The following is a 22033-nucleotide window of genomic DNA, read 5'->3' as shown; positions in this document are numbered from 1 at the left end:
AATAAATATTGTCATCTGTAGGTAGAAGTACAACTTAGCTTGTGTTTGAGTTGTGAAGATCCGATATTTGATTCATTGAATAGATTCTAATATTTGTTTTACTTTAATAATATGAACGTAGTCATTATGAACAATGCCTCACATTTCGAAGAATTATTCTATAAAAATAATAGGAGAAATAAATAAAATACTTGAGGTTTTTCAATATTGTATATTTCGATGTACACTGTATAACGTAAACATGTTATTTGCTACAAGCTTTGGTGTTGGTTGATGAAAAAAATTATGATATACAAAATAGAGACACTTATAGAAATAACCCTAGATTCAGTTTATCATTTAGATCAGGTGTTAAACTATTCAAAGCTCCTCTAGATAGAATAGAGCTATCGATGGCCGTTTTCTCATCTTCTTGTTTCGAATTTTTTTCTAAATCATCAACTATAGATTTTATTTCATTCCAAGCGTAATCAATGTCAATCACTTCGGTCAACCTGCTGCACACTACGAACCTTACCATCAACTTATTTTGGTAGTAATAAGGCATTATAAAAAGATTTTTTCTCTCGGCGATTTTATCCAGAAGTTTTTGCGTTAGAGTATCGTCACCTGCGAGTCTAAATCCAACAACACCCAAACTGGATATCAATAATTCGAATCTATCATCTTTCCTCACCAATTTTTCTAAATATTTAGCCAGAGATACTTGGTGCCGTATATGTTTTTGTATACCTTCGACCCCGTATATTCTCATGACGAACCAAAGTTTCAATGCTCGAAATCTTCTCGTCGTAGGAATTTGCCAATGTTGGATTTCGGGTTCGAAGAGCGGTTGCGATGGAATCGTTGCTTTCAATTTAAAGGCGGCTTCAGCGTCTTTCGTATTTTTGAACCACATCGCCGAACAATCGGAATTTGTAAGGAACCATTTGTGCGGATTGAAATTGAACGAATCCACATATTCAATACCTAAAAAACTCGCATTTTATACGGATACTACTACAAAACTATTTAGAGTAATAGAATACCATTTAGAAGATAGCGATATTCTGGACAAACTAAGGCAGCTCCGGCATAAGCGGCGTCGACGTGAAGCCACATCTTTTCTTTGCGGCATATCCTACCAATTTCTTCCAAATCATCGAAAGCGCAAGTTCCCGTTGTACCCAAGCTAGCTACAACGCAACAAGGTATCAAACCTTCTGCTTTATCTTTTTTTATAGCTTCTTGTAGTACATCGCCGCGAAGGCGACAGTCTGAATCCGTTGGCAGGAGTCTCATTGGAACTGATGCGAGTAAACTAGCTTTTTCTACTGAAGAATTAGATTCTTTCGAAGTGTATGCTACTAGTTTTTCTTTCACTTCTTCCGAAGTAAGGTTTTGGTTCATTTCAAGTACGTTTCTGACCGTACGTTGTTTGCCTGATAATAAACCCACTAACGTGGACTCACTAGCTGCATTCTACAAATCAAAATTTGGTTTATAATGAAATTTGATAGATACAGTAGATTATTTGTAGACAAGGATGGTTTTATCACGACTTTTATGGCTGGAAACAGCAGCTATTATTAGAATGATAACATAAGGAAGTGGTAATTGAAAATAGACAAAAAAATAATGACATTGTCTATTTTTTTTAATAGAAAGTGTCAATTTTGATATGCATAACAGTTAAAGTCTTCAAAAAAAGGGATTTGAGAATGTAAAAAAGGTTTAAGTTTAAAATTTTTGATATTCGCCACTTCTAGTTTGAAACCTATAGCCTATAAACTGTAAAGGGATTTTGGAAGAGGGTGAATATTGGAAAAATAAGTGGAGTACATACTTGGATAACACCCCCGCCTGGACCTTCAGATTCATTGAGAAAATGTTCTGGTAGACCGAGCATTTTTGCTAACCAATCCATCATTCTAACTTCCAATTCGACACAAGCTGGATTCGATTGCTAAAAATGCTGATTATTTAAAATACCAAATCCATAATAGTATTTTAGAACAATGAAATAAGAGAAAATATAGTATTTATTCAATATGAAAAAATTGAGAGTATGTAGTACGAAGTACCTGGCCCAATTTTTGATATTTCATGGTTCGTTAATGCAGTTCTATTTTTTTATCGTATTGATGACCTTTAAGTCTATTTTCTAAATACTGAGATGTCTGCCCTACGTAGTTAGCGTCACAATTAGTACAAGGCACTTGATATATAATATTACTTCTTTTGTTTTTTGGTGATTTATGACAAATTTGACGAGTTCCTTATTTGAATACGTATTATTGCCTTACCCAATCCGTAGAAACGGAGCCCAATCCCGATAGAAATAATTCACCGACTACACCCGGAAATGAGTTCGCTGTGGGAAAGTAAGCATGAAAATGCGGTGAATGCCAATGCGTTAATCCTGGAAGCACAACTCTGTCCACATCTGGTAAAATTTTTTGCCATGGTTCTCCAGAAACAGGAGCTATTTCTGGAATTTCGTTTTTCAGATATCCCGGTTCCACAGATGGTAAAACATTTCTGTAAATTATTATTCTGTTTAGATATGTATATCACCACCGTTTACACAAATTCCGTATTAGTATTATATAAAATAAGTTTGGACCACCCATGAAACATACTTTCATACTATTTACCCTGTATAACAGTCAGGTTTTAAAGTCAGGGGTCAAAGATCATCAAAATCGATTTTTTTTTTGAAAATATCTCGTTTTCTATCATCATATTATCATCATATTATCAATATCATTTCTAAAAGTATATTAATTATTTTTTATTAACTTTTAGATTAAATTCATTTTTCTTTTGGTTAATTATCTATTTTTAATTAATTGTCAACTCATTTAATAACATTTAACTGGCTATGTAATTAAGAAATTGTTAAGGAAAATATAATCTAATTTATATTGACTTTCCATATAAATAACAAAGAGAAAAAATAAATTTTTATTTTGTAAGCATTTGAATATTTTAATTCGAATTTCACGCTCTAGAAAGGGAATTTTGAGAAGTTATGTTGGTTACACTGATAGAGACTTTGGTCGATTAGATGTAAAAATTGGGATCATTTTGAAAAAGTTTTTTTTTTTAATTTATTCCGACCATCTTACTTCTGAAATTGTAAACTACTTTCTTGGATAGCCAGAATAAATTAAAAAAAACTTTTACGAAAATGATCTTTATTTTTATTGTGTTTACATATGTCCAACCAAAGTTTTAATCAGTCTTACCAACATAACCTCTCAAAATTCCCTTTCTAGAGCGCGAGATTCGAATTTAAATATAAAAATGTTTACAATTTAATGTTTTTATTGAACGTATCATTTTATAGATTTATTATTATCAAAATTAATAAAAATTTCACTTCTCTTCTTTTGCTTCTTCTTACTCTTCATCTTTTCTTCTTCTTCATCTTCATCTTCATCTTCTTCTTCTTATTATCATCGTTTTCATCATCGTCGTCATCTTCTGCAAAACTTCAAGTTCCTTTTCATTATCATTTTCAACGACACTTGTCATTCATGGTTTCTGAGATTTCTGGGTCAAAGGTTCTATCGTCATTAATATTCTTCTGATGCAGGTGGTAAAATAGGTTCCAGAAATTCTTTACGCATTGTCCAACCCCATTATAATACAAATACAAATAGCGTGAAACCCTTAGAAAACAAGATATTTGCAAAAAATATAAAAAAAATCGATTTTTGCGATCCCTGATCCCTGACTTTAAATCTTGCGACCATCCAATTTTATGTGAATTTTGAGAATAGTTTTAGAATGCCGAAATACAAGTTTTCACGTGGTGATATACTGGAAAAGTCGATTTTCCGAGGTCCACCTCCTACAATGCCGAAACCAGAAGCCTTAAGTTTATTATAGAATATCTGTATACAATTCTTGTTTGGATTCATACGACAATTAAAACCTCAATTCATTGAAGGTTTTAGCCAACAAAAGATGAAGACGAGAAGTTGTATTTGATGAAATTACGTTAATCTACAGGGAAAATAAACGAAATTTGTTGTTGAAATTTAACTACACACACTACCAATAACAACTGCTACAAAGAAAAGGTCTTTTTCAACGCTAGAAAGACTAAAATTCTACCTCAGAAACACAATAAGTGACGTAAATGATCTGGTTTTACTCAATCCATCGTGAAATCATCATCAAATTAACTGATATGCTGAATTTATTTAAATTCAAATAGAATGGATTTTGTTTTTGAAAAAGGAAAAGCCTAACATCTAAAATAGAAAGAGCCTCGAAATTTCTGGTAACCCCCCATTTCAAAATCCTGAAAACCCCGCTGGCTCTCAGTACAAACTCAGTCCTGAAAATGAAACTTTTGGATTAGAAAATTGTTTGAAAAAAATATTTACAATTATCGAATTGTAATCATTTTATTGGAAGAAATGTTTGCAAAAAAATATAGTGTATAAAACAAATATCGTAGCTGCTACTTCAAGATAATTAAAAGGCTTGGAAATATATTTTTATATAAAGTAATTCAATTAGAACAAAATCTATTTGACTTCTTACTACTGTCCTCTAACCACCAGAGAAGTAACTAAACTGTTATTTGTTTCCATAAGAATTTTATATAAGAAGGAATCTACTTTGATACGATGCAATGTATGGGTCGTACGTATTAAATTTATTGTAATATATTTCGTGTAGATGGCACTGTCATTTCATTGTTTTTATAGTAGAAAATAAATCGCACTGTTTCTTTTAACACACAATTCACTCAATAAATCATTTGAATAACTGAGGAAAACACGTTTTTTGTCAAAAATCGATTTTATTCTCCTTCTAGAGCAATCTAATCATTCCAACGCTTCTCTAACTTCTCGTTTCTGTGATTTTAGAAGGATATGTTTTTTGTCTCAAAATAGGCATCATATTCAACTATTTCTTCTTGATTTTTTAAATAAGTGAATAGCCACTAGTCACCGAAGGCCAGATTTTGACTATACGGTGGATTAGAAAGCAATTTCTTCAATTTAACTATTCACTTTTGAATCGGTGTATTGTCTTGGTAGAACAGTGGTTTTTTCTTTGAATTATGTGGACGTTTTCTCTTGATTTTCACATTAAAACGATGAAACAACTCTACTTAGTACTTTGGACATAGTTGATGAAGAATATTCCAAAATAACTCGAAAATTTTGAAGCTACAACCTTCCCAGCTGACTGTTGTGCTTTTGAATGCTTCGGACGTGTTTCATCGAGTGCAGTCCACTCAGATGATGATAGTTTTGATTCCGGAGTAAATAAAAGGATCCATATTTCATCCATTGTCACATATGAAAGAAAAAATCTAATTTATTACGTGTAAACATGGCCAAACACTGGTCTGAATCTTGTTGTTTTTGATCGACTGTGAGTAAACGCGGTACTCACTTTGATAAAAGCTTTCTCATGATCAAATGTACATGCATAATTGTAAACTGCCTTCTGATATCTTCACGACCTCAGCTATCTAACGCAATTTCAATTTACGATTGGATATAACCAATTTGTGGACTTTTTTAATGTTTTCTGGAGTAACCACCTCGATAGAACGTTCACCATCAGTACGACCACGTTTAAATTCAGTAAACAGACAATAAATGGTTCTTTTCGATGGAGCAGAGTCCGGATAACACTTTTGAAGCCATTGTTGAGCTTTTACAGTATTTTTTTATCAATAAGCATTAATAAATTAACATAGGAAATTATTTTGAATCCATTGTACAAAAGTAGCTTCACTCAAATGGTTGTCACTTTTTTTTTTGACCAATCGAAATGTCATAAAATTTCACACATAGTTTTTTGAAAGTTGGTACTTCGTAAACGTCATAATGATATGACAATAGAAGCGCCATCTGTGTGTACGGAGAGGTGAGAAGAATTCTTTTATGGAGCGTAACACTAAAAAAACTTATTGTCACATATATGGAAAGACAAATATTTTTTCTATTTTTAATTTCGTCCTTGAAGTTTTATAGTATACACAGAGAATTTTCTCCGCCATTACCCTCCATAGTTTTTTTCTAACAGAACGGGAGGGGTGAGATTTCTCCATACCATTACCCTCCTTAGTTTCTTCCATTAGCACGGGAGGGGTCTTCAGATTGTGACGTTAGGAAAATATTGAAAATGATAATAGTCAATGGGCAGTTAAATATATGTACTGGACACTTCTTTTAAAGAAATAGAAAGCGATGATTTCTGATTATATTTTCTTCCTACTACGTATTGATGTTCATTGGAATTGACCAGACGAATAAATAATCATAATATTGTTGAATTATTAACAATAAAAGTCGATTAATAACGAAAATGATGATGATAAATAATTTTATAATATTATACCAACTGAAAAGATTATTACTAAAATATTTCGGTTAAAAATCGACAATTTAAACGTGGTTGTACAGACACAGCAAAAAATTTGGATACTAAATGAATTTTAATTTTTTTGAAAATTTACCTTTGACGAATATTTTCGATATAATCTGCTATATAGTCCACACTAGCTTTACCAAACTCTCTAAATGCTTCCACATTCATTTTGTAGCACAATTCATAACAGTTCATTTAATACTGAGCGCGGATTATAAAATTTAACTTGGTAATTTTAATACAAAACTTTCTCTGCCAACTGTTAAGTCATCCTTAAATTTTTCTTGAGCATGTCCCACTAATATAATGATTTTATATAATGAAATTGAGTACGATTTATTAAGAAATTGTTTATTTCACCACTACAAAATTATAATGAAATTGTTGCTAAAGAATAACATTTTTGAATTTAATAATAATAATAATAATAATCACAAGCATAGTTTGAATCCCAGTCCGGGCACTGTCGGAATGATTTTTTCGATTACTCAAAATTACTCACTGAGTAAGACAATTCAACCTTTCTGTATTCATAAAACTGAACAAATCCTTTTCCATACATTCATATCAGTCCAAATTTTAAAAAGTCTAAGCAACTAAATTGTATATATTAAAGAAATACAACTAGATATACCTTTTAATAGAAACATTAACCTAACTTTTCGACGAAAATGTAATCTCATGGAGACGAGTGCGCATCCATATTGCGACGTACGCCGTGCAGCCTCCATTTTGACCTTTCCATAAGTTACAGATGTGACAAAACGGAATAGTGATTATGCGTCAATTGGCAACTCTGTTTGTTGTTACGGAGGAATCGATGCATTTGAGGTTATTTTATATGGCAACGTGGTTTTGGTCACAGATAATAACTAATGATAAAAATCATGCCATATTCCTAATTTATCTTACCTGTTTGGAATTCTTATAGATATTGGTTATTTGAATTAAATCGTCGACTGCATTTTGTGAAAAGCACACAAATTTCTAAAAAAGGCCTTAAAGATTTACACGTTTATGCAATATCACTTATTTTAATGGTTATAACTTGTTTCAAAATAACACAATTGTTAGGTAAGTTCAGAAGTAACGTCGAAAGCTTATAGATTACAGTATTTTCGAATTTGCCGCCGAATCTAAGATCAAAATGGCAGCTTACGTTCCATATCTCTGTAAAACGTGCTTTAAGTGAGATTGAATTAAAGTTTCTTCAATTTCTTGTTTCAAACACACCTTTTGATATGTTCTAGTTTCTAAATCGTCTTATTTTAGGTCTTTTTTTGACGTTTCGACCAAAATATTTTGATAAAATCGTAAAGTAGGTCGAAACGTCTTTATAATATATATCACACCGAATCCCTAAATGGATAAATTAGGTTAGGTAAACGAAACAATCAAATGATATTTCAACCAGTATCACATTTTATTTCCAAAAAAGAATATTCCTTAAAATAAATAAATTCATCTACACATTTATAAAACAAATATTTCTAATTCTTATTTAGATTTTTCCAATTTTATTTTCTCTATAGCTGATTCGTATAGCTCAATGGTCGCTATGCTTCTTTTACCACTAATTTCTTCAACAATTTTTCTTCTTTCTGTTGGTACGACTTCATCAGCTTGATCTCTTATTTCTTCCCAGGAATATTTTACGTCTTCTTCCGTTGATAATCGACTGCATATTACAAATCTCAAAACGAATTTGTTTTTAAAGTGTCCAGGGACCATGAATATATTTTTTCTTTGGTCGATTTTTTCCAATAAACTTTTCGTAAGGGAGTCTTCACCTTTAAGTCTAAAAGTTACTAATCCCATACTAGAAGTACACACCTCGAATCGATTGTCGTTATTAACGAGCTCTTCAAATTTTTTCGCTAAACCTATTTGATCTCTTATATATTTTTGTATACCTTCAACACCGTATATCTTGAGAACAAACCAGAGTTTTAGCGCTCTAAATCTTCGTCCAAGGGATATTTGCCAATGGCGATATTCCGGAGCCAGATCTTTGTGTTGATCCTTGAGGTAGATCCTTTGAACGTTGAAAGCTTCTACTAAATATTTAGCGTTCTTCACCCACATTGCTGAACAATCGAAATTAACTAACATCCATTTGTGAGGATTGAAATTGAAGGAATCAGCGTATTCAACGCCTTTCATTAAGTAACGGTATTCTGGGCAAGCAAACGCTGCTCCGGCGTAAGCTGCATCTACATGCAACCAAATATTCTCTCTATTACAAATAGGTCCTAATTCGGTTAAATCGTCGAATGCGCAAGTTGGAGTGGTACCTAAACACGCTACCAAATAACACGGAATCAAACCAGCTTCTTTATCTTTACGTATCGCTTCAATGAATGCGCCGCTAGATAATTGTCCTTCATCATTCGAAGGTATTAACCTCATCGGCATCGATCCTAATAAACCTGCTTTTTCAACTGACGAATTGGATTGGTCTGAAGTGTAAGCTACTAATTTTCCTTTGATATCCGATTCTTTCAAATCGGGATTTTGTTCCATTAGATCTTTCACTTTTTTTTCTTTAGCAGCTAGAAGGCCGATAAATGTAACTTCGCTGGCGGAACCCTACGAAACAAAAAAACAATTTGAGTAATTAGTTATTAGTTATTATAACAAATATTACCTGTATAATACCGCCTCCAGGTCCTTCAGAACTGTTTAGAAATTCTTCCGGAAGATCTAATAATTTACCTAACCAGTTCATCATAACTACTTCCAATTCAGTATAAGCTGGACTAGCGATCTGGAAAAATTTCTCAATTAAATCATGTTCAAATCGAAAACCAAAATTTTAGACCAAAAATTTAGACTTCATTGAGTTAATTAAATATTTTACAGAATTTATTATTGATTAAAAGTTGGTGAAGAATTGATTACAGCATTTCATTTAAGCAGATAAACAAAATTCAAATTACAATGTAACTGTGATAGTATCCAGTTTTTTTAGGTACCGAAATCAATTCGTAAAAGCCCCCTTTTTGCCTCATGGTGTTGAAAACCTGTCCAACAAACTTCGACTTTGCGTTGAATCTACATTTGAAAGGCAAAAGGGTTCAACATAACCAAGATATTTATATTCTGTCTTTTGCATGTATTACTGCAACTGATAAAGTTTTTTTTTCAATAGGCTGAACAGTTATAAGTGGAGTTGTGGACACTACAACAGAAAACTTAATGTGTGTGATGGTTCGTAGAGACGAAATCAGATACACAGTTACAACGGAACTTCAGGACAAAATTCCAAAGAGATCCACCATCCAGATCCTCCATCCGTGCATGGCACACAAGCTTCATGAGCACCAAATCAGTATTGCATAAAAGTGGAGCCAGACGACTCAGCACAAGTCCTGAAAATGTGGAGCGAATACGGCAAATATTCCAGCAAAATTCAAAAACTTCAATTCGTCAGGCTTCGAAGCAACTCCAACCAAAACCCACAGGGTTCTTCATAAACAGTTGCGTCCGTATGCTTATAAGATACAGTTACTGCAGGTGCTGTCTACAGATCGACCAAAATGTGTGGAATTTGCCATAGACAAATTACAACGTATTGAGCATGACGATTTCTTGAAAAAGATATGTTTCAGTGATGAGGCCACGTTCCGTGTGTCTGGTACAATAAACCGCCACAACGTACGAATTTGGGGTTCTGAAATCCCACATGCAGTAGTCGAGCATCAACGAGGTGTGCAACTTTATTAATTTCAGTAATACATGCAAAAGGCAGAATATATTACGTCTTCAAAGATATCTGAGAAAACAACATTCTGCAATAATACCTTGACCAAAAGTGTAAATAGGATTCTATTCTTTCGATTTAAGATAGTATCAGAAAAAATATCCAAAGGTGTTAGGTCTGTTAATCGAGCAGGTCACACCGTTGAACCTCGTAGTCCAAACATTTACCTTCTTGTGAAACTGAGTATTTCTCCAAATTAGACTATCAAGAAGCTCTCGAATATTACAATATTCCAACAAATTAATGGATTTACAATTATAAAAACGTCAAATAAGAATGAGTTCATTTGAAGACGATACAGAAACGGAGATGGATTTTTAAATTTTATATTTACCGATTTAACATCATAACTTTAACTTATTTTTGAAACCAGTTGCCAAAATTGCCATGAACACAAAATAGAATAAGTACTTAACAATACAATAATTAATTCTCAAGTTATCATTTTATGGAAATCTTTTTTTTTTTTAAATTGTGATTGAGACGTATCAAAAATATTTACCCAACTCAATCCGACGCATCCGAATCCAGCACTCAGCATCTCGCCAACGACGGCAGGAAATGAATTTGCTGTCGGATAAAAAGCGTGGAATTTCGGTGAATGCCAATGGGTGAGTCCTGGCATAATTATCCTATCGACGTCTTGAAGTACATCTTGCCACGATTCACCAGTTTGAGGGGGTTCTTTGGGCAATAGATCTCCCAAGTAACCGGGTTCTACAGAAGGTAAAACAGGTCTGAAATAAAAAAAAAACAGATTTAGTCATTTTTTTATTTCAATTTAACAATTAACACATATACAACTTTTGATATTAGTCACATGAAAAAGGTGATATGACATCCAAAACATAATGGGAACGTTTTGAATTTTATTGAGCAGATTGTTATTCTCGGAAGCTGGAAAAAGCGTCTAATGGATATAATATGGTTTTTTCGAAGAAAGTGAATGATGAAAGAATAGAAATAACAAAAAATTATCCTAGGAGTCGGGTCGATTCAAAAGAAAATATCCTTTTCGAAATGTTAATCCATTAACGTCTGGTTTATTTTTTTTTTTTAGAAAGTATTTGATCATAATTTCGTTATAGCATAGATACTATCCAGGTTTGAATAAAAAAATCGTTACTGAGAATAAGTATACTTATAAAACACTTCATGTCATCGATCAATCAAATCACCCGAAGAAAAAGTTATCTAACTTGGTTCAAAGTCGCGTTTATCTCAAAGAAAATTATTTAATTAGTATGCGACGGTTTTGTTCATTGTTAGTTTTTTTGCGATGATGGGATGAGGCTCTGGTTCATCGGTTATTCTCCGAGAGTTAAATTTCAATTGGTACTCGAAGTTGAGCACCTCAAACGTTTTTCACAAGACCTTCTTCATCTTCGCCCCTAAATCTTCGTCGATTAAGATGTCCTGGTATTATATATCTGGTCAAAAATATCGCTGTAAGGAGTTTCTAGCAATTTTTATAGAGTTAAGCTTCTGAACTAAAAAGCACTTTTGTTCAAAAACTAGTCTAAACGCCTAGCAGTACCAAATGCTAACGGATTGATAACACTCGGTGGAACTCCGCCATGACATCAGATTTTCCAATTCATCACAAATCTTTATCATAATCACTAACGTTCACAATATTTTCTAAATGAAAAAGTATATACTTGTACAAAGTTTGGGTCTATGGAATTTCTTTGAACTATGTTTTGTTTTGTTCGCTTTTTTGTAAGATAAGATTACAGCGAATATATTTAGGGGCTCTAAATCGTGTTCAAAATGCAATGCTAGGCATTAACTAGAGATAGTTATGTAGAAGGAAAACTCCGATTAGAGCTTCTATTGCCCCATCAGAGATATTTGATAGTATTGCTGAAGAAACTGCAAAATAGAAACGATATACACTCTGTATATTGATTGAAATATGTCCTAACTTGTTAAAACTTGTCTCTAATTCACTAATTGACATGACAGTATGAAGGGTTATGAATATGAAATTCGTGTATTGTTAAGAAATTATTGAAACAAAAGCTAAAAGTTTAGAGTAGCCGTGGTAGCAAAGAAAATATTCGAAATTGAAGATGAAGACACAGTTTAATGTAGGAAGTAGTAAATAATCAACGTAGTACCCGCTGGTACCGGTCTCCCTAGGACCTTCCAAAGATAGTATACATCGCCATTCAAAATCATTAAGTAAGATCTATAGAAGTTGTCGAATAATGCCATACGAATTAACCGAGATCTGCTGTTTGTCTGGAGGTATTATGAAGATTTAGTATGGTTTGAAATCATTCCAGAACACTTAATACTTATAGGAGTAATATTCAGGTTTACTCAACCAAAACAAGACAATGTTTAATTATATACTGCGAAGTTACAAGGAATGATATTGCAGGACTTGATGGTATTGAAATTTTAAGCATTTGGTGCGTCGGATTCATGGAGAAAATTTGGATCCAAACGCAGTGCGACAATTTTTTATATCTAAGCTTAAAGAATGGTTGCGTACGAGTTAAATCCGAAGCTATACTTCGAATATCTTTTTGTACAATCGTTTAGAAAAGTGGACACCCTCTAAAAAACTTATCAAAGTCAGAGAGAAATAAAAAAGCACCTAATGTGATTCAAGGCGGGAGTAATTTGAAAAATCCTGTAACTAGTTTTGTATTATTAATAATATGAGTTGTGGTTGAGTAGTTGTTAAGTCAAAAAAATGAAAGTTATGATATTTTCATTCCAGTATTCTGAATTTGAATATTATCATTTGTAGGGGACCTTGAAATAATAGACAGTAGATAAAATGAATGTTATCTCTTAATTTGGGCATTCAAACAAAAAGTTATTCCAAAATGCATACATATTAAATATTTATCGTTCCTTTGGTAATTACGTTATTTTTTTTATCATTTTTTATGTAAAATAGCCCCTCCCTACACCGTAAAACAAATACCAATGTAACAAACATGTAGATATAACAAATAATTGATTATTAAAACATACTTACCAGCTCAAAAATTATCGGTATTATTTTACATAATAATCACAACTAAACATTACGATAATTTCACAGACGATATTAATAATAATATTATTTAAAAACCTTCAAATTCACTATCATTTCAAATGAATCAAGGGCATTAACCTATCCGATTAATCCAATTATAGCGACATCTATTAAAACAGGAAGGTTACACGCATACCTAATTTAGCAATTGAGAAAAGTATGAATTAAAAATTACCATAATAACAATAGGTATCTTTGTATGATTTACAGAAATTACTTAATTCAAGGATTGGTTACTTATAATTGTATTTTAGAGGTACGGTAAGTTCTTATGGTGCGACCCAAAAAATTAAATTAACCCTTAACGTGATCACGTGTTTATCTTGGTCACAAAAATTATTTTCTGGCTTCTCACATGAATTTTTGTTCCTAAATACTCATTTCATTCCATAACTTCTGATCTATATTTTTGTATTCTTGGTTTATTGGTAAACTCGAAGTAGGTTCAATACAGACGGATGTTGCAAGTCGACTAAATGTCTCCAAAAGTGTCAATTCGGTTCCAGGAAACTAAAACTTTTGCCGAACTACGAGACTCAAAGTTATAATAGCCATTGTTGATGGTAGCCTGGAACTTACATCTCGTAGAAATTCTCGTAATAGCCCCAGAACCCCAAGACGAAGACTTTTCAAGTTAAAAATAAGAAGAGGAATCTGTAAGGCTAATTTAACATCCTTTGGAACACTAGTACTGGCGGAGCAAATTGAGGAACGCGATATTTACAGATGAATTGTTTTCAGACAGTAAACGAGGAACGACTGTGGATAAATCCATTGACATATTTCAACAATGGTTTATCTAACTTGGTGCATTGTTATGTTGTAGAAAATGCTTCAAAATAAACGGATTCTCCACCAAAGACATAGAATTACCTTTTTGGTCTTCTGAATTTTGCAAGATCATTTTTTGTCTCCAGTGATGGTTCTATAAGAAACCTTCAATTAATACTTTAGCAGATTATGGCGAACCCAATCATCTGCTATGCTTATTTGCATATTTTTGGATGACCGACCAAGGAGTATCAATATTCCTCAATTGTGTCATATCGATCTGCTTCCAGTTTTGCCTTTGGCATGTCGTTGTCTTATTTTTTTTGGTCCCCGTGATTGTTATGATTCGGAGAGATTGAAACCATTAGATCTGACCATTCAGCCTATCTTGACCTAACCTAACCATCTTCGGCGTTTAATGCACAGAATCCATACAATGCTTTAGAAATGAATTTTTTGATGGGATTTGAAAAACAAGTCTTAGTATGTTACCAAAAAGGGTATTCTTATTATAATACTTGCTGAAATTCTAGAATCAGTGAATAATTCAAAAGTATGGATAAACAACAACATAAACAAAACATGAATCCCTTGTAATTCCTAAATAAAATCGTTTACGAAAATGGTTAATACCGAGAAAATATTGTATTACACATAATTCGAAATACTTTTTCTATAATCATCAGGTTCGTCGGGTTCCGTGAAAAATAAAGTATGTGTCAACCGTAGTTTCAGTATCAACCATCAACAAGACAAATCGATTTGCAGATTCGGTAAATGTCGTACAACAGCCTAGCACACAGAGAGGTTGAACAGTTGAAAAGAGATTCTGTTAAATTTGATCCACTTCCCGGTTTCCGATTGAGCTGAAATTTTGCATGTATGTATAAATTGAGCTGATCTGATGGTGGAGCTGGCCGTAATTAATCGACGTAACCCCATCGAGTTTGGGCTCATTTGATTCGTCTTGACGCAACTCCCACAAATTTTAGAAAAAAAGCTCGTTCCGTTTGTTATGAATGTGGATTATTATGTCCGATTGATTAGATGAATGACCCAATGCCAAGGTGAACACGTGCCGAGGATTTAATGCTATGAAGGTGTCTGAACATTTTATATTTCTAACTAACTTTCCGCCTGAGGGTACCAGGGCGAATCCTGTTGTACTGATCCCTCTACAATGTACCTCAAGCCCTTATTATTTGTTAATAAAATGAGTTAAAGAGTTAAAAATGAATACTTATAAGTTTAACGATAATTAAGCTTCTTCGTCTTCAACAATTAATCTTGACAACTCAATTATAAAATCTTCCCGTTTTATCATAGTCTCAATTTTATAAATAAAAGCGTGTTACATTGTGATAGCAAGAGGAAAAAGATGCTGAATATTCTTAATTATACCATATATGTAATACTCTTATACATCGACAGTTCTTATGGGAAAAAACGTTACGGTGCTGACAGTATTCATTGTCTCTCTCGTTCGAGACACTTTATCTATACTGCGCATGTTTGAAAAGGCGCAGAACCGAGCTGGAGCCTCGGAGGATAGAGATAACTATACACTATTTGTTTCACTTAGTCGGATCAAAACGTAACATGCTTTTTATATATCGTTTTTATTAACAAATAATAAAAGCTTGATTTTCTTCCTTAATTTTATTTCTTTGTTTCATAGATTACTAAAAAAAAACAATGTATTATTATGATGTATAAAGTAATTAATAAACTTAACCTACATTCGGATTCTTTCACGTAATTCTATAGTTTCATTCAACACGACTAATTTTCGAAATAACCTGTCCGCGAATTGTTATATAAACTAAGCTATATAGTAACTTTTACATACGTAACGTTTTGTAATATGCTACGAATGAAATTTCATTCTCACTTTTAGTTTAACGGACCGCATTAATTATTATTCTCGCCGTAACCGGGTTTTTGTTCGGATTCTTCAACTTAAATAATAATAATACGTAATCGATAAACGGATTTTGAAAGTGTTATTATAGGTTGAATTTTTTTTTTCATCACAAATTCGCATCAACCAAATACTGGTCACCGGCGATTCAATTTTTTGATAAAGATGTGAAGTAATTTTTTAGGTTAGTTGAGGTTAGTTATATTGATCCAAATTTGACGATCTTTCTGTGTACAAAGAATAGACTCTGCGTTCACGTGTTTTATACACAATTTGCAATTGAAGGTGTCACATTTAGGTTCAGGTTAAGAATCAAATAAGTAGGGTCAGTCACGTATGTGTGAAAATCAAACAGTTATCTTGTTTATATTGCAGTTGCTGCTTAATTTTGATTTAGGAATTTATGTTGTGTATTTGATAAGAGTTTGGATTGAGCTAAGGGAATCTGTGAGTACGAAGTACGTCCAACGAAACAACGATGTGTGTAGCTCGATATATTGCATATAATTGGCTGGAGGAGGTTCAGTACAAAGCGATAATCGTACCATTTTGAAATTTCGATGCGTCTGAGTATAGCTACAAAATTTGTGGATTAATCGACTATGTAACTAAAGTGTCTTTTGATTAGTGATGTTTGTCAAATGACTTAATGACTTCGATGCTTTTCATTGTCCATGGTGGAGTCTGAGGATATTCGATAGGAAGATATTAAGGAAATAAAGAATTGGGATAGGATCTAATTCTAATAGAAAGGTTTGGAGTTTATATGAAAAGGGTAGGATTGGATTTTTCTTTGGCTGCATACGTAGAGCTCAAATACATTCTTCTAAGAATCATTCCCTTGATTCGCTATACAGACGTGTTGTTTTGAATGCATCTGTTATCAAACGTAGAGTTGGATTGTGAGAAAACTGTCGAGTTTTTTCAAAAGGGATTCGTTAGCTGTTGAATAAACAGTTGATCCATAATCTAGTATTGATCTGAATTTGGTAATGTGTTTGTCGATTTTAACGACATTCTTTGTTTATTAAAATCATATAAAAATGAATTTAAGTATCAGATATAGAATGCTTTAGATCAACCACAAAAGTATGTTGTTTGTGGAAGACATATTCACATTCGCGTGGGTTATTCTGAGCTTTTTTAATAAAAATAACACACCAGGAACCAAAAATTTATCCATTTCAAGCTTAAACCAACAAAGAAGCAAAGTGAATAAAAAGTAATCAATCTTTCAAATGTCTCAAGCTTAGCTCAGCATTTTCAACTTCGAGACAAATGATTTGTAGATAATAACATACTGAACACACTGTTTTTACTACCACTACACCAACACTCACAATTATATGTCTGACGCGCGTTTTGATAATTAAGTTACCGTCTTCAAAGACTGAAGGTAAGTTGAAGATGATAATTTGGTTATCGAAACGCGCGCTAGACATTTTAATTGTGAGTGTTGTTGTAGTGGTAGTAAAAACAGTGTGTTCAGTTTGAATATCGTCAACGGTTTTAGAAATTCCAATTTAGGTGATAATATATTAATTTAACCAATACAAGAACTGTAGCTGCACGTGGTAATTATTTTGGTGATGATATACCGAGAAGGGCAAATTTACACATAAAAAAGTGTGCATAAGAAAAAGAAGAGGCAATTTTTTAAAGATTAAAGTTTGTAGTTGGTATCAAATTGTATAAGATCATGAAGCAAATAAAATAACAAAAAAAAATAGAAGAATGAAGATAAAAATTGTAGACAGTAAGACCGAAAGGTAATAAAGAAATAGAGGATGAAATGGGAGATTTTGAAGATCTTTATAGATAGAATATACAATTGTAGTGAAAGATCCGGAAAATACTCAGACTCACAGAAGATTACAAAGAATATAAAAGTAAATAGCTGAGAACTAAAATGTGAAAACGACGTACATACAGTAGGAGATCAGTAGAAGATAGGAGAATAGCCAAAAATCATCAGCAACTTGTTGAAAAACACAAAAGGAAGATTGTATTTATTGAACAGCTCGATGATGATGTACCTAGATAAGAAGTTATTAGGCCAGTTCTCAAAATAGGCCATTTGTTAACACTACGTTGAATGAACGTTCACGTATAAAAAGAGAAAAATGCTATAAACAAGATAGACTTTCACAGTTAATCAGAAACTGCATTAAGACTTTTTTTTGGAGGTTACTTGATTGATAATTGAGTCTGATTCACCAAAACTGAAAGGGTTTATATTGCTATAAATAGACGATAAAGTGTGGTTACGTTTTTGTTGCTATACACTAAAAGAACTTAAGTTCATTATTATATTCTGAAAATAAATTTTTCTAGAATATATTTTGGGAAAAATAAACAAGAAACTCGATTTGACTAACTTTTATTTAGCTCTGAGGTACAGATTTATCGATATCCTTTTTAGAATACGAAAAAAATTACGTGACACAATTTAAAAGGAATTTCTACCCTCCAGTGAACGTAAATTACGCAGAAAAAAACATTGATTAACGAGATTGTAGTAAAGAGATCAGAATTAGGGACGATTGTCATAAATATAGACATAATTATATTTCTTATAAAACCATTCACCTGTCAACAACGATGGATTAGATTGAGTTTGCTCACGTTTCAAATCAGATTTATTTTCATCCTAGAAAATATTCTAATCATCCTCAATCTAATTATAATGTTAATTAAATGCAATCTGATTCAGTTAAGAAAATCACGTACCAATTTATTTGTCGACTTCGTATGATTAATTTGGAAATGATAAAATTGGTAAATCAAAGCATTTTTTGATGATTTTTTAAGTTTAATTAGCATAATCCACTATTTTGTACCGGAAAATTATAACAGAAGTGGCTCCCAGAAATACATTTTCAAAATTTTAGATCTACTATTGAAAATATAAAATATAAACAAAAAAAAAAACAAAATTTATCGATATTTGCCCAATTAAGTGGCAATTTTTATACGATAATCGAATTCTTCAATAAATTCTGCACAAGTTTTAGTCTAAAACTTTAAATAAAAGTTGGGGGAGAATGGGAAAAAATTGCCTGAAAATTCGCTTCTGTTTGAAAGAACCGTTGACCAGCAATTCAAAATATATAGATATTAGTTATCGAGATTTTTTTTAAGAAATTTAAATATAAGTATAAAAGTTTAAGTAAATCTTCTCAAAGTAAACTTAATTTACATTAAAATAGCAAATATCGCATATCAATATCTCTTTTCTGCCCCGAGATATCTCAAAATACGTTTAAACGGTTCGCCCAGATGGAAATAAAAAATTAATTTTGGATGGAAACAGTCAACAACAACAACAAATCATTAAATAAACCATGTAACAAATCCAACCATTAACAACCTAACGCTCTAGGTGTTCAAGACGTCGTCCACCATTTTCTATACACTTTGATGGGTGGATATAGGTATGTATGGATTTGCTGCAATACTGGAGAACCCTGTGTTTACAACTGATCCATTAATCCTTTTAAAAAGTCCGGAAGGTGGAATGGCTTCCATTTCCAAAGATCTTCGTCATCTAGGTGCAGTGCTCTGGACTTTAGTGTTTCACACTTGGAGAGAGGTCTCGTCCTATGTACAGAAAAACCTGCTAAGTCAAGCGAGTTTAGGTTTTTGTTGAGGCGACATTACCCCCATAGAACTCCTGTTAATATTCGTAGATTGTTCTTACTTAGGTTAATCCATTTTGCAGATCTACTCTGGTCATAGTTTCCCAAAAGCTTGTCTCAGCCTTTGTAGGTTGTCCCAATAATTGGTTTTAGTCCTATCTACTTATATTTTTTTTTTCAGCTCTTACCGTCTCAAATTGTTCTATTTGATATAAAAAAATCCTCACCAAAAATGAATCCTGTAGTCTTTGAAGTCAGTTTACCTTCAGTTTCTGAGGACGATAACTTGGTTATCGAAACGCGCGTCAGATTTATAAACCGTGCAAATATGACTGACTATTAATTCGGGTAGAAATTTCAGGAAATTATACAAACTTTCTCCAAATTTCAAAATTTTCTTAATGGCCGTAAATAGTCGTTTTGACGATTTTTTTTATATCAAATAAAAACATTTGAGATGATAAGACACATTTTTATCAAGGTATTTTATGTGTCGATGTTTATTTCATCTTTAATATCTTTACTTTGAGTCTAGTTCTTTTCTAATTGATGTATTATATCATACTCCTTCAAAATTAATCTATATTCATAGTCATACTGTTTTTTAACAAGATTTTATTCATATGGAACTAATTTTTTTAATGATCGAACTGATTGATTCACTTCGAACTATTATAAGTAGTGATTATGCAAGAAAACTGAAAAACAATGTATTTACGCAATTATAAATTGGTTATAGAATGATTACCATAATGGGATATTAAATAATAATAAATTGTTATCTGGTTGTTGTTAATCTCGTTAAGGATATACAAATTACTAATGAACATTTTTAATAATTGAAATAAATAATCTTCGAAATTAATAACCCAATAAACAATTGTTTTTTCTCGAGAATTAGAATAATTTTAATAACTAATAAATGAAGTATTTCGAAAAAAGACACATTTATTCTTAATTGAAAGCTGGATTCACACTATAAGATCGATTACGGTTCGTTCGCGAACCAATCTCGTGAGATTCCATATTATATTGATAAATATAAATTTACCATGATGATAATAATATTTTTTTTAAATGATCAAAAAGTAGAGATTCCGACAAACAAAAATCTCACCGTTTTTTTTTAAAACTGAAGTTTTGACGGGATAATTTTCGATTGAATGATGCTTCTTCAATAATAAGTCAAAATCAATCGATTAAGGGACATAAAAGGGTAATTTTTCACTAAATTTCATGGCAAAAATATTTGTTATGATAAATATAAAAAGAAAATTCTTGTTTTTTTGGATTTTTCACATAAATTTTGAGGCTACGTTTGAATACAGAAGTAGTAGAACTTTTTTCGATAGAACTTGTAGCTTTGCTAAATAAACCGTTTATCAAAAACTCATTCTGATCTCAGATAGGCTGTAAATTATTTTTAATTTCATTTTTATTATATTTTCCTCTTTTTCCAATGGGTTTTATACTATTATTAATTTTTTTTGGCTTTAGAATTTATCGACTCTGGTCTATATTTTAAATTTTATAAAAAGAAATAGGGAAAATTTGGTTTTGTACTTACCTATCTCTTATAGTTTCGAAATAGTCCGCGATATAGTCCACGGCGGCCTTTCCAAACTCCCTAAACTGTTGCGTATCCATGACAATCTATCAAAAAATCGAAGAAAAATCACTTTCTCTTGATAAAACCCACTTTCACACTCACTGTGTTGGTAACGTTCGTGATATTACAAACGATCTAGGAGGAGTATCTAAATAAAACTCGGCTGTGTTTTTATATTCAACAAGTCTTATCGCGGTACTACTTTTGATTGCCCTTCAATGTTCCATTGTCGTGTACCAATATTTCTTCTAGACGTTCCATATAACAACCATTATTTTATATGTTTATTTATGTCCAGAAATACATTCAAACGCTACGTCCTTGGATTACTTTTGCACAAATAATAACAGTAGTTTTTTTTTCGGTTTAAAGGTAATTGTAATTTTTTTTCGATGTGTTTTGGAAACACGGAAAAATTACGATATCATGCTTGATTTACGAAAAAATAGTAGACAGGGTTATTTGACTCCGTCTTTAGAGTAAATGTAAGTTTGTGGTTCTCTTTTAGGTTAGTTTTAAAAGGTGAAAGGGGGGGTACTTTCCCCACTATTGAAATTTAATTGGAACTACTTTCTATATACTTTTGATCAGCTCCGTACGATATCTGTTATTTGGAATTATATCAAAATACAAATACTAAATTTTTTTAAAAAAATCACCACCTCCAAAGGCGATTTTTCACATACAATATTAATTTATACAGGATGTTTCAATTTAGGAACGTTAAACATTAATCTCATCCCTCATTATCCTCAATTGTATAGATTTTTTATTATTTTATGCATCAATCATAGCAGTGTCGTAGTTGGTAAATGTAAATATATGAAAAGCACCGCTGGAAAAATACACTAACGGGAAAAAGTTTTTGAACCAAAACATCTTTTTG

At 32.1% G+C, this 22033-nt stretch overlaps 1 protein-coding gene across 2 annotated transcripts; it reads right to left on the bottom strand.

Moving 5' to 3' along the window:
- Nucleotides 1-197: 197 nt before the first annotated feature.
- On the bottom strand, nucleotides 198-21632 carry LOC130890833 (aromatic-L-amino-acid decarboxylase-like). Of its 2 annotated transcripts, XM_057795196.1 has the most exons (5): nucleotides 21106-21632; nucleotides 2286-2520; nucleotides 1826-1945; nucleotides 1029-1461; nucleotides 198-969 (listed from the first exon to the last, which is right to left on the bottom strand). In XM_057795196.1, exons 1-5 carry the CDS (start codon nucleotides 21183-21185, stop codon nucleotides 308-310), a joined length of 1530 nt encoding a protein of 509 aa, XP_057651179.1. In that variant the 5' UTR covers nucleotides 21186-21632; the 3' UTR covers nucleotides 198-307. The 2 variants fall into 2 exon arrangements, with proteins under 2 accessions (XP_057651179.1, XP_057651180.1); XM_057795197.1 differs by lacking the exons at nucleotides 198-969; nucleotides 1029-1461; nucleotides 1826-1945; nucleotides 2286-2520 and adding exons at nucleotides 7787-8976; nucleotides 9035-9154; nucleotides 10653-10887.
- Nucleotides 21633-22033: the final 401 nt, after the last annotated feature.

The sequence above is a fragment of the Diorhabda carinulata genome, chromosome 2, assembly GCF_026250575.1.
Source record: "Diorhabda carinulata isolate Delta chromosome 2, icDioCari1.1, whole genome shotgun sequence".
NCBI classification, from domain to species: Eukaryota; Metazoa; Arthropoda; class Insecta; order Coleoptera; family Chrysomelidae; genus Diorhabda; species Diorhabda carinulata.
The sequence above is the reverse complement of the archived record's forward strand: the minus strand, read 5'-3'. Positions and strand labels throughout refer to the sequence as shown.